Raw genomic sequence first — 13,121 nt, 5'->3', positions numbered from 1 at the left:
TGTCTTTGCTTTGATTGCCTTGGCTGTAAAAAGGAAACATTTCCCTTTATCAAATTCTGATATTAGAGTTCAATTTCAGCATCACAGTTACACTGAAACTGAACAACTCCAATGTTTTCCTTGTCATTTCAACTACTTTCATTCAGCTTTGTATATGCTGGACACTAACTAGTATGACAACGGGAAGAATTATTTTTCTTTTTTCTGTTTGACATGAAGGAAAAACTTGAAGCAGTTGTGCAATCCAGGGCAGCTGATCACTTTGATGAACTGTTTTAGAATTTGATTATAATGTAACAACAACATGGCACTAAAGCACAGTGAGGATGAGAAAACGGATACAAGCAAGTAAGCTTGTGTCTGATGTATTTCATCATACCGCCATCCTGTTTCACTAAGGATAAACCTCAAAATTACTTTCCCAGTCCACACATTTTCACTTGCATGCTCATGCCTACACTGCATTTGCAAGCCACTTAACGTCATTAAACTGCACGTAACTATGCTTCTATCCAACTTCCCCTCCAAAATTTTCACGTAGCTGCAGCAAAGTATATGACATTAGCCAGAAGAAAACTAATTTGTAGGAAAAGATGACATACAAATAAAGCTAATTCAAGTGATCATGTAACTAAACTTTAATGATAATACCATGACTGCCAACGTTGTATCAAGGAGTTTTCTACAACTCTGTTTCACTAGTTGTAGTGTAATATACTTTGCTCTTGCATTACAAAAGCAGCATTACTACGGCCCCTGCAGACCTGTATACAAGTTATGGGGCATTTATTGTATTAGCAGTTCACATTTGAATTGTTTCAGGTTCAATGACAGTGATAGCTTCATATGATTATATATGACTTACAGCTACATGACCGAGGTAGTTACAAAATTTTTATATGACCATAATAGCTGCATATTCCTTGTGACACATTAGAAGACATGAACAATTACATTTGTTACGGTCCTCTCTATCTCTTATTTTTCTATAGGTTATTGACTAGCAAAGCTTAGCAGTGAATTTCGTTAGCTGTCTTGCAATTATTTTTCTGTGAATATAAACACTTTTCCGTGAACAAGAGGAGCAGAAAGGTATATACCATTTCACTGAAAAAGATCAAGAGACACAGCTGGCCTCATCTAACAGTGGCTATCCGCTACCATTTGTTAAAGCAAAGCTGGGATATTCATGCAACTTCTTAGAGAAGTAAACTATTTAATGCATTCCCTGCAGGAAGTTCATGAGCAATTTATTTAATCAAAGAGAATTTTATGGAACCTCTGTACAGTCAACAGTCTAAGATAATCTTTTTTCTCTCTTATGGCCAGTATTTGTGCACATCCTGTTCATACTCACAGTCCTTCAAAATTTGATGTCCACAAGTAGACACTGTCTAGCTTTGGAAGAATCATATCAAAGACACTTTATAGCTCCAATGTTTCCTGCATTTACCATCTCTAACAAACTGCAAACACTTAACCACATTTAAAAAAACGAATCAGCTACAGTTCAGGGGAATAAAGAATAAGATTCTACTAGAATTCAAAACAATTTAGAATAATTTATTAAATTGGAACAACTTTGAATGTAGAGATAAGGCTACTCCTCCAAAGCTTCTGTGTGAGACTGTTATGCTAAGCATGGAGAGATTTCACTGCTGCTGCTGTTTGTTCAGCAAAGAACATCCTGGCAAGTGAAAAATGCAAGCACACAATGAAAGATTCGTGAAAACAAGACTGGAAGCAGCCAGCTCCGTTTCATACTGCAAATTTCTGGCAGACATTCAACTCCTTCTGCTGTTTTTCTCGCAAGCACATCTATCTGTGTGATGTCACCAGATTCAGCCAGGGAGGGAGCCAGAACAAATTGGACTGACAGCGTCTTACAGCCTGCCAGCCTCTCAGCACATGTTGTTACTATACAAAGGATGTCTAGAAACCAAACGTGCTCTACAGATTCAGACTGTACTCCCTCCTAAAGGCAACTACGCAGAAGTGCCTGTGGAAAAAGCGTGTGTGTGGGGAAGATGAATTTTAAAACCTCAGCTTTGACTAATTCATCTGCTTTGTAGTCTTCTTAATTTAGGAGAAGTGAGGTAGGAAACCCCTTAAACCTCACAGCCAACTCTACAGCCTCCACTGTCACAGTGGCCACTGCCAGTAACCTCAATGTACTTTACTTCCTGCAGACATACTAATACCATCAGAGACTCACTAGATACCAGGCCTATCTTTGTCCCGTCATCACACATCTGCCTGTAGTAGCCATTGTGGTTGGAATCAAGCAGGTGTAAACTTAATGCTAGTGTAAAGGAAACACATACGCTCACACCATTTTTTAAAATTTTTTTTTTTTTTGCTTTGCTCTTTAAGACCTCCTTGATGTGAACCCTCTAGAGAGTGAATCTACCACAACCAGCATTTGCAGAACCATCTCCACTACAGTATATTTGTTTCTTAGCTAGGAAGTGATCATCCAGGAACACCAATAGATGTCTTCTGAGAATTCATGCTAGGTAATGTTTTTTTGTGAGTCTATTTTTAAACAGGTGACAAACCATTACTCCTCACTTCAAACAACCCATGCTGTTGCAAAGGTCTGCCTCAAATGCTGAAGCTACTGGAAAGAGTAGATGAACCAGAAAAGCCAGAGGGGAAGTACAACCTACACCACGTGAAGAAAATAACTCAAAACAAGAGGAAACATGTTTCGATGAGCAGGACACCACAGAGCCTGGATTCCATGCCTTTTGGATCAGTGGCTGGGGAAGAAAATCAGTTCCATAAAATAATCAGAACTAATTAATTGTATATTATCAAAGTAACTTTACAAGTAACGCAGGGTTTTTTGTTGCACACAGGGAAAACAGCGTAATTCAAGAAATATTCGGTAACATCAACGCATGACAGCAATAGGTTCAGGGTTTTTATAACCTGCTGAATGACTCACTGCTCTTCTTCTATCCAAGCTACCAAATCACAATTCTTAACATTCTCTCCAGATAGTAAGGTGAAGAAAAAGAATGAAGCAACTGAGAGTAAAAACAGAAATTCTTTAAAATGCTTTTTGTGCTCAAGAAAAGAATGCTAAATATGTTTTAATAGACACAAGAAAAACTGTTACAATAACACAGGGATGTACACTTGCCTATGTCAATGGATATTTTTGTCTCCAACTCACTTAGCTGAGACCTACTTGAAAGGAAGAAGCATATTTATATGGCAGAATGATGGCCTAAAACATGAGGCTACATTAAAACAAGTGTAAGGGAGAAATTATTACAAAAGCATACACAAGAAATGACAAGCATGAAATACATACCTCTTTCTAAGAGAAAAATAAACAGGACATTTGAAGAGAAAAAAATCAAAGAGTATTCAAAATAAGTACTCCTATTTGAGCAAGGACTATTACAATGGAGAGAACATCTGAAATGCTGCCACACGAGTAAAATGAAGCATGCAGGTTAACAGCTTAGATATTAGTGCAGTATATATAGGCTAAATTCCATGCAGTGATTGTGACATCTGGAAAACTATGACAAAAAGCAATGTGGATACTCCTTGGGGCTGACACTCAAACTGAAGAAAGTCTGCCTTACTATCAGACATGCACGTGGTAAGAACTTTACAGAATGACAACTGGAAATATTCAGATGGTGAATTGTTAAATAAGCTTCCCAGAGCTAACAAGTCCTCTAATCAGAGGATTAAAACAATTCAAGATCTGTACGTCACAATCAGAATCACATGCCAAGACTTCCTGCCTGCAAATTGGGGGGGGGGGGGGTGTGGGGCAGAAAGGAGACTCAAATTTCTTTATTTGCAGTATAAAGAAACTCCCTTCATTTGACACTGATTCAGGAACAGGGGCGTTACTCAAGTTTTCTTTACCCAAAGCTATATCCTGCAAGCTCTTTCCTATAATTTGTCCCAGCTTCCTAGTTTTCAAGGAAGTTAAGGATGCTGTCTTAGGAGCAACAGATGATTATATCACCCAATTTTAGATGAAAAAATATTTCTAAGAAGTCATAGACTTCCGCAGCTGCAAAAGCAAAACCACACCCCTCAAACTCAACAGCAGACTAAAATCTTAACTCTCCTCATTGGAAATAGTTTGCATTCCATGATATCTTGGATTTCACAAAAAATAAGGAACTTCGGTATTGACTTTGATTTCTAAAAATAACAAATTACTTTGGGGAAGAGACTTTTGTATACACCCAAGTAATTTCTACGCATATAGGTTATTATTCCACCTTTAATATTGTACAGTGCTTTACTCCAACATTAGCTGCATCCCTAAAAGAAGGGAAAATGCTTCAGGTAGAAAACAAACAAGAATAAACAAAAATATTGACTGTAATGCAGATGGACACAAACATAACAACAGAGAAGACACAAAAGGAACTCAAATGAGAATTTAGTGCACATAAAAAACACCTGATACAAGGCTGCCATTTGCAGTTTACTCAGAATACCCACACAAGTGCAACTATGAGACCAAATCGTACTCATTTTTATATGCAGTCACTCTGCATATAATTCTTCACAATCGAATTCCACTGCTCAGTGTAACACTCTTGACAGTAAGATTTAGCAAAGTCCCAAGTTCTTGACACACTGTCTTCATTCAGTGCTGTTTTCCTTTCCTGCACCCCACGCAGCCTGCACAAGCATAGATCGTTCCCTCACAAGCAGCCTTATACAGCAAGTGCGGCAAAAACCTCAACAGCTCTGCTGCTGAAAGACTGCTCACACAAAGGCATCCTGGATTTGCAAAGCCAGGTGAAGTTTGTGCTGAAGTAAGGCAGTCAATCGTCAGTCACTGTATTTTTATGAATGTGCATTTAAAAAAAAAAAAAAAGATTTGGTAGCACATCTACTGTTTCCTGAGATCACTCTAAAGATTTTGCAGGCATCTTAATGATTAGCAGCTTCTGAAGCTTAGTCATTGTAACACTGAGCAGCAGAATTACTTTTTTTCCTTCCACACACACCTTCAAGGAATTCACTGTAAGTCCAGACAAGTTCAGAGATCCAGCACTCCAGTCAAAATACCTCATTACTAAATATCCAGGATTGAGTCTCAAAGACTGAAGAGAAACCTAATGCCTGGGAGAGGCTGTATGTTGTTGAAGAATTTTAAATGAAGCCAAACCTACACACATACACATTCAAAAACTGGACTTTTAAGATTAGATGGGACAGTTTAACAGAAACGGGGAGAAACGCACACAAATGGTGATTTCCTTTATAAATCTGAACATTTTTAGTTTTGACATTATTTCCATTTTACACATGGGTAAATGGTGACTCAACTTGCTGATAAAGATTTAAAAGCAAAGATTCCAGAAAAAGAAGAGCTCCATTCTCAGACTTTTAATAACAGTTGTGCAGTTATTTAGCTGTGTACCGAGACCCATAATTTGTTCTATTCAATTTTCAGCCACATGGTAAACTGATAGAGGGATTAAGAATTAAAAGGGTTAGTAATTCATAGCTCTTCATAGAAACGTGCTTGGAAGATTCAGTATTTTCAACCCAGAATTCATCATTCATGCATGGTCCACAGGCTGGTTAACCGGACTTCAAAAGTAACTCAAACCAAGCAGACATACTATCAATGGGATTCTGTGTGTTATGCAAGGGTCACTCTTTTTGAACATCCTTCTCCCTCTCTTTTCAATCTCACTACTAGTCCAGATTTACCACAATAGCAGTAACAATGGAAAGACTGTCAGATCCTTGGACAATGAAACAAGCAATGAGCTACAATTTCTCATCCAATGCCTGAAGCAATGTTAGTAGCTGTTGCAAGGAAAGGTGCTCACAGTCAAAAAAATTGGTGAGGACGGAAAAATTAAGTCAAATTTACACAACAAATAAAGAGAAAACCTAAATAGATGGAATGAGGACTAACATGACTTATCACAAGCCATAAGGATAAATTTAGTTTGAAAACCTTTAATGAGGCAAGTAGGAATAAAACATACCTACTCACCTACTTCACAGAGGACAGAGGTCAAAGGACTCAGCAGATCTGTTTACCAGATTTTGTTGATTGCATACTTGTACTTATTTTAAGAATATGGAGCCTACCTATCAAGTAAAATGATATTACTTCACTTTATATTTATATCTTTAACTGTTTTTCCCACCACCGCTCTGACTTAAGATAAAACTGCTGGAAAACTAGGAAAAGGGCAGGGGACAGCATTTTCTGCCCTCATTCCCTCTGCTGTTTATTCCTTTGCTGCACAAAAAAAGCTGGCACTGGAATCAGGCTGCTGTTTAACAATGTTCTCCATCATCCACCCTCCTCCCTGTCCAACGACACTTTAAAGCTCTGTAGTAAATACAGTTCCTTCATTAACCCAACTTCAGAGATGCGTCATTCCATATCTGTCAACAATCTCCAGGACAGAAAGGACTAACAACAGGGATCTAGCCAACACATGGCACTGGTCTCCCTCCTATTCCACCAGCTATCCTATACTCAGATTTTGCTGAAACTGTGTCAGAGAACTGTCAAAACCATTTCATCATAGTACTCCATTGACGTAGGTACTCATCACAACAACTGATGTCCTCCTGCAGTCACAAACTTTGCCTTTAATTTACCATTACTCTCAATACTGCCAGAGCCCCTCTTGGCATCATTCCACACCATTTCACTCTAAATGTACCATCTCTTTGCATCCATTCATACCTGTCCATGACAGTAATATTTCTGACACGCTTATGTTTGCTCTGTTACTGAGAACTACTTCACCTGTTCACTAGTTGAGTGAATCAAGTTCAATGTAGTTTTTTAGCACTTGAGTTTCCAGAGTTACACAGAGTACAGATGGAGGCCATCTGTTATCAACCACATTGGGTTTTTTTTAAAGAGAGAACTACAGCCTTCCCTTCCACAGAACCAGCTGGAAGACAGTGATTCCTAATCCTTCTCCAGCTGGGAGCCAAAGCTTAAGGAGCACCCTTGGAAAGCAAGGGTGAGTTTTCAAAATGTAATTACAATGCTCTGGTTGCAGATCATTTATGTACTCCACCCAAAACAAACCAATCCACAAATAACTTCCTTACCAGTAATGGGACAGTCCTTTGCTTTAAGACATGGAATTAACAGTTATTAACCTAAATCAGGTACAATATAGCAATCGCTACTGTATGCTTAAAGGCCTTCAAAACAACTATGATACCCAAAAAGCATATGAACTTTCAAAAAAGACACAAAGTTTGGCTTCATGTGACAAACACAAGTGTACACTGGGATTTAGAACTGTCATTTGCAAGAGGTAAGGCCTAAAGCATGCTGCACGTATAATAACCCACAGTTAAAGTGACTGATAAGTATCAACAGATAAACAGCAACAAAAAACTAGTAAACAGACACGCCATAAGGAATGCATGTGAGACAGCAGCACAGAGAATCTTATTTAAATATTCCTCATTTCCTCTTTTTTTTTTCCAGGAAGCACTTTCAGAATTTCATTTTTATACCCTCAGCTGTCCAACAGGACAATATTAAGATATTAACTCAAAGGTTGTTACAGCCATATCCAGTTTTAACTAATATAAAAGACAGTTTCAAGAAGAGTGCAAATAGAGATCAATTAATATCATCTGCATTTTCCTTTTAATTGTGAAAGAAACAGTCCTACTATTGTCCTGCGATCAAATTTCAAATGCTCTGGAAACCTCCAAACCAGACAAATTATTTCAACTTCTCCTTCAGTTAGTTTACGCATTAACTTTTTCTTAATAATTTTTCAAAAACTCTTACAGCCTTTTAACCTCTGTTCTGTAACAAGCATCAACAAAACAAAAGCCATCTGCAGTCCATTCCCCCAGCATTCTAAAGATGCAGCGCACAACTGTATAAGAAGTTTCTCACAATTAAGTATATAATATGCCTTTGATATCCATACATAAGCATCAGATACTCATTACATTTCAAGCTTCAAATGCACAAATACAGTATATCAAACTAAGTGCCTATAAGAGAGAGAAATCAGTCTTTCTTGTCTGGCAAATGTAACCCACCTTTTGTGTCAAAAAGTAAGCAAAGAAATAAAGATTTCAGTGGAACAGATAAAACAAAGGTATAGCAGGTTGCATGGCCAACTCAGCAGCACACAACCAAGGCCTCTGATGAGGTGCCAGTTCACAAAAGAGATTATTAAAGAGGCTTCTGCCCTGTGCTGCCCTCTCTGTCCCCTCATCAGTGATTCTCTCACTCCAGCAGCAGCTGAATTTCACTATATAGAACATTATCTTAAACCAGCAATTGCATTTAACAGTAATAAACCGGGCTATGAACCACAGCAGTTGAGGACCAAACACCACTTGCTTTATCTTTGCAATGGCAGTGGTAACCTCTGGCAGGGATGCAAGGTGTCAGTAAAAATAAGATCAACTTCCTAAGTCATCTCAACAGCACCTGCCCCAGTGAAGAACAACAACAACAAAAAAGCACCAGAACTAAAAACCCAATCAAGTAGCGATGAAATATCCCAGAAAAAAAATTAAGACACTAAGTTTTTTCTGCATACTCGTTATCAAGTCTTTCTATTCCCAAAGACATCTCAAGAGCCAACATATGTTAAAACAAACACCCAATAAGTCAAGAAAATTACTACAGCATCGCCTTTTGCACCTCCTTAACTGGTTGGGATTTAACACAAAACAGTAGAGTGAAGGAAGATTATTACACAGGGTCTGCATTAAAAAAACAAAACACACACACAGAAACTATCTTTAAAAAATCCTGTAGAATAGGAACTGATCCTTTGGCATCTATTGCCTTGCCAATCAATTAATGCTGGCAGAACCTACATAGACTTTTTAATATACCTTCAAAATTACTTAAGAAACTAGTATGAAACTCTGCATGTGTTACGCAACACAGATATGGAATCTGAAGTGCAGAAATCTACGACCTTAGTTTAAAAAACACACATACAAAAATCCGAATAATTTACTGGAGAAATCCCCTGCAAAATTTCTACTGTAGCTACTGTGCATTCTAATGTTACTAACAATCCTTTTTTTAGTGTTCAAGCTGCTCAAACCTGAGCAGGTGGAAAGGCGTGAGGGAGCATATCTAGTAGTCCAAAACATATACACATCTATGTGTGCACATATTTATATTTATGCACACACAAGAACTTGATACACATATTTTTCCATGGGACAAAAACCAAACCCCAGACCAATTTCAGTATTTATAGTAGCCCACATTATCATTCACCACTACAATATATCCCATTCTAAGAAAACCCCAGGAACACTTCATCTGAAAGAGTATCAAGCTGATCCTGAGTTTTGGCACATTACAAGAAAACTGAATAGGCTGCAAAACATACTGTGTTAATAGTAATATGCACAGCTAAGATATTCCACTGTTACTACCACTCTCAATCCAGCTGCCTCGTGCAAGGCCTGTTTACATCCCGTTTTCGGACCATTTTACAGCCATACTGATTTCATTACAGATAGAGTTGGAGAAGTACACAGGAAACATTTGTAGACAGAACACCTGAAAAAATATGCTCCGCCAGCCCACAACACAACGCTCTGACTAGTTAAGTACTGCGTCCGTTGTTTTGTTTTGGTTTGGTTTTTTTTTAGGAAGATGACTCCTACAGTAGTTTTGCATCTTCAAACCCTAACAGATCATAAAGCAGTGCTCTCACTACAGAGTGAAGCTGACTTGAAAAAACACAAGCAGCACATACTCAAAGATTTCATCCCTGAAGAGGATATTTATAACAATAAAAAAATTCCAACACTGCTGAAAAAAATGTATCTGTTACAGATAGAAAAAATGATTTTCACACTCTAGAAGTCCTGGAGATTAGTGGTGCAAAGATATGAGATACTGGCAAATTTGTTCAACAAAGACAGACTTCTGTTTTACTCTGCTTCCATACTAGCACAAGCACAGGAAAGATACTGACTGGCTATGAATTTCACTCCAACTCCTCCAACACGGTTGGAGTGGAGGGTCAAAGACCTTAGGTGTGTGGAAAAGAGCAATAAAAGAGTAAAAAAAAACCTACATAAAAATAAAAGGAAACAACAGAAAAATATTTTGGTTTGTATAATGAACTATAGGAAGGCAGGGAAACAAAAAGGGACTAGAAGTCCATGAGTGTTCATTCCAGCTTTTCCGTGCTCTCTACATCCTCCGAGTTCACTCTTCAACAGCTATATCCTACACACCTTTTCTTCCTATTTCACAACAAAGTTCTTCTGGGACAGAAAGTTATTTTTTCATTGTGAACAAAGAAAGCCTCTATGACAGCATTAGGTGGCAACTGCTAATCAGCACTTTACTATGTTATCTGTATTCCAATAATAAGTCAAACAAAAAAATGTGAAAATAAGAGATGATCTCAAGCTTGCTTTGCAAATCCACCTCACCGTAAAGTGAGGAGGCTTACTTCCTATGTTTTGCTCACATAACTATAGCAAGCCTACTATCATACATTCAATTCTGCTGTACAGAAGCATTAAGAGGTAAATTCCACGCAGTAGTTCTTTGGCAGTTTTCAAGTCCAAAGCACAAATTACCATCTATTATGCTTCCTCTGTTTACACTTTGAAATTTGGACACTAGGATCCTAAATGCATACTAGTAATTTCTAACTTGTACAATACATGTCAAACAAATCATTAACCCCTAATAGCAACTCATTATTGACACATTTCATCAATCACAAGAAAATACCCATGCAAACTGGGTCTTACCTTATCCTTTTCATGTGGAAGAAGACACACTGGAGGGAGACAGGAAAGAGACTCAAAACTCTCATTCCCATCAGCATTAGTGGTTGCTTTAGTGTTGAGTTGGTACAGAGGTCCATCTTTAAGGAGCCTACCATGGCCAACAGCACGTTTGACAGCTAATCGTAATTGCTGGTGAAAAATGGAGGCAGTGCTACCTCCAAATAATGCAGACACATCTTTCTGACTTTTCAGAAAGCGCTCGATATTCTTCAAGGATGAGCCACTAGACTCAGCCAAGCCCTCAATTGCCCGTTTGATAAGTTTATTCCAGTCCACGTTTGGTTTACCATCCAACTTGCCATGGTTCCGAGGCTTCGGAAGTGCTATTCTCCCAGGATTATCAGGATCCTTGTAGGAATTGAGACCCTTGTTGGAGACTTTTAAAATAGTTCCATCTTTAACACTCAACTCCAACTGTTCAAGTACAGTTTTGCGGTCCAAACCGTGTGAAGATGACACTGCATTGCATATCCTCTCCTCTGAAGGACGTTGTTTTTGCTTCTTTACCTTTTTGATTGCCTCCAAAATCCACTCTGTATACAGCGGGTTGGCGAGTTTTACCATGGTGAAGAACTCTGTATATCCATAGAGTCGTTATCCTTTATCCCGATGCTGAACAAGTTTCACACAATGAGAAAACAGATTCTCGAATGATGGGAACCAGCTAAACATAGCATACACGTCTTCTGTTCTGAATTACTCCTCCTTTCTCTAACATGATTCGTTTTCACACTGAAGAAAGGAAAGCAAAACAATTAGCCATTTCCTCATTCTTTCCAATAAATGCTGTAACAGCCTCACAGAGAGTTTTTCCACAAGTTATAAAGATTTCTTGCATATCTCACCTCAGCTTCTGGTCTGCACACTCACAGTCAGAAGAACTGTAATATTAGGCCTGGAAGAAAACAAGGAGAGTGACATTTCCAAAGAACAATTAGGAAAAAAAAATAGCAGCCAGCATTAATCCATTAGCAGAGTTTCAGTCCACTACTACAGTTCTGAAACACTAAATTAATACTTAAGGTTTTATCTTCACTACTAATAAAAGCATACTTTAACACTGATTATAACTCCATACAACCTAGAGGGGAAAAAAAAGTGTGCCCCCTTTGTTTCAATACATAAGTCGGTATAAATTCTATACCAAGTTTTATATCATTGATAAGCACAACCAAAATTAATATGAGGGGGAACACAACAAAGATCTTTAAAGAAGCAGCAGCTCTTTTCATTTTTGTACTTGGAAGACACTGCCTGAAACCTCAATAGAAAGCAGTAGGAATAGCCAGGAGTCTTGAACAAACAGCAAGAAACTTTCAGAGATCTTCCAGGAGTGTAATCATAGGTCTGATTCCCTCCTGCTAAGAAAAGCTATGAGAGTTGTTCCATCAAGAAAAAAAAGTGAAGAAACACAGCTGGAGATTGTAATTAAATATTCCACTTTCAGAGACCATAGAAAAGAAGAATACAACATTATAATCTTCAGTATAGATGAGGCACACTGAAAATGCTTGAGGACAAAGTAACAGGTGACCGTACACAATGAAGAAGGAATGCTTATGATACTGCTAATTAAAGATGCAGATAGAAGGGTACCGTACGAGGCTCTACTTCACAGCCTCTAGTTGTCTTTAATAAAAGATTTTTTAAAGTGTGATAACAGTATGTTGCACTGAAGTTCTACTGCAAAAGTATACTAACCAAAAAGAATTTATAAACTGTTTATTACAAGGAATAACAATTTTCTGCAAGGGAAGTTTTAGTCACGAGGTAGTTGTCAACACAGTTCTCCCAATATGCTTTCTAGTAAGTACCGAAGAATTTATCAACACATAGAACACACGTGCATACAGACACCAGACTCAACTGCATAGCTCCATACAGTCAGTACTAGAAAGATTCAGAACTACTGTCCAGACCAGAAAGAATGCAGTGTTTGCCTGGGGTGCCTTCACCCCGCCAAGAACAGATTCAAAGGGAAATACAGTACCCAAGACCTGCCTAGCTAGCACACCAAAGCTGCGCTCCCGGGGCCTCCTGGCCGTTGTGCACTCCGGCACTCCGGGCCAAGGAGGATGCAGAGCTCCGTCCCCAGCACAGCTCCGTGCGCAGGACGTTACGTAACCGCCCGGCCAGGCTGGGGCGATACCGGGACGGTCCCAATGCCGGGTCGCGCACTCGCTCACTGTCTGCGTGACAAGCGGTCCCTGCACCTGCTACCGCTCGTCCCCATCCTTATCTCGGACAGGCCCCGCACACGGAGCCCCAGAGGCGCACTGCCTCAGCCGAGGGACCCACACCTGCGGAATGAGAAGAAACAGGGC

At 38.8% G+C, this 13,121-nt stretch overlaps 1 protein-coding gene across 1 annotated transcript in view; it reads right to left on the bottom strand.

Annotated features, from left to right (window-relative positions):
• Positions 1 to 11,689, bottom strand: part of KAT6A (K(lysine) acetyltransferase 6A) — a 36,042-nt gene extending 24,353 nt beyond the window's left edge. Inside the window, exons 1-2 of the mRNA XM_010178648.1 lie at positions 11,643 to 11,689; positions 10,759 to 11,529 (exon numbers count right to left, since the gene is read on the bottom strand). Coding sequence (XP_010176950.1) covers positions 10,759 to 11,361 — 603 coding nt within the window. The 5' untranslated portion in view covers positions 11,362 to 11,529; positions 11,643 to 11,689. The remainder of the gene's footprint in view (positions 1 to 10,758; positions 11,530 to 11,642) is intronic.
• Positions 11,690 to 13,121: the final 1,432 nt, after the last annotated feature.

Source organism: Mesitornis unicolor, unplaced genomic scaffold (assembly GCF_000695765.1).
Source record: "Mesitornis unicolor isolate BGI_N332 unplaced genomic scaffold, ASM69576v1 scaffold16932, whole genome shotgun sequence".
In the NCBI taxonomy this organism is placed as follows: Eukaryota; Metazoa; Chordata; class Aves; order Mesitornithiformes; family Mesitornithidae; genus Mesitornis; species Mesitornis unicolor.
The sequence above is the reverse complement of the archived record's forward strand: the minus strand, read 5'-3'. Positions and strand labels throughout refer to the sequence as shown.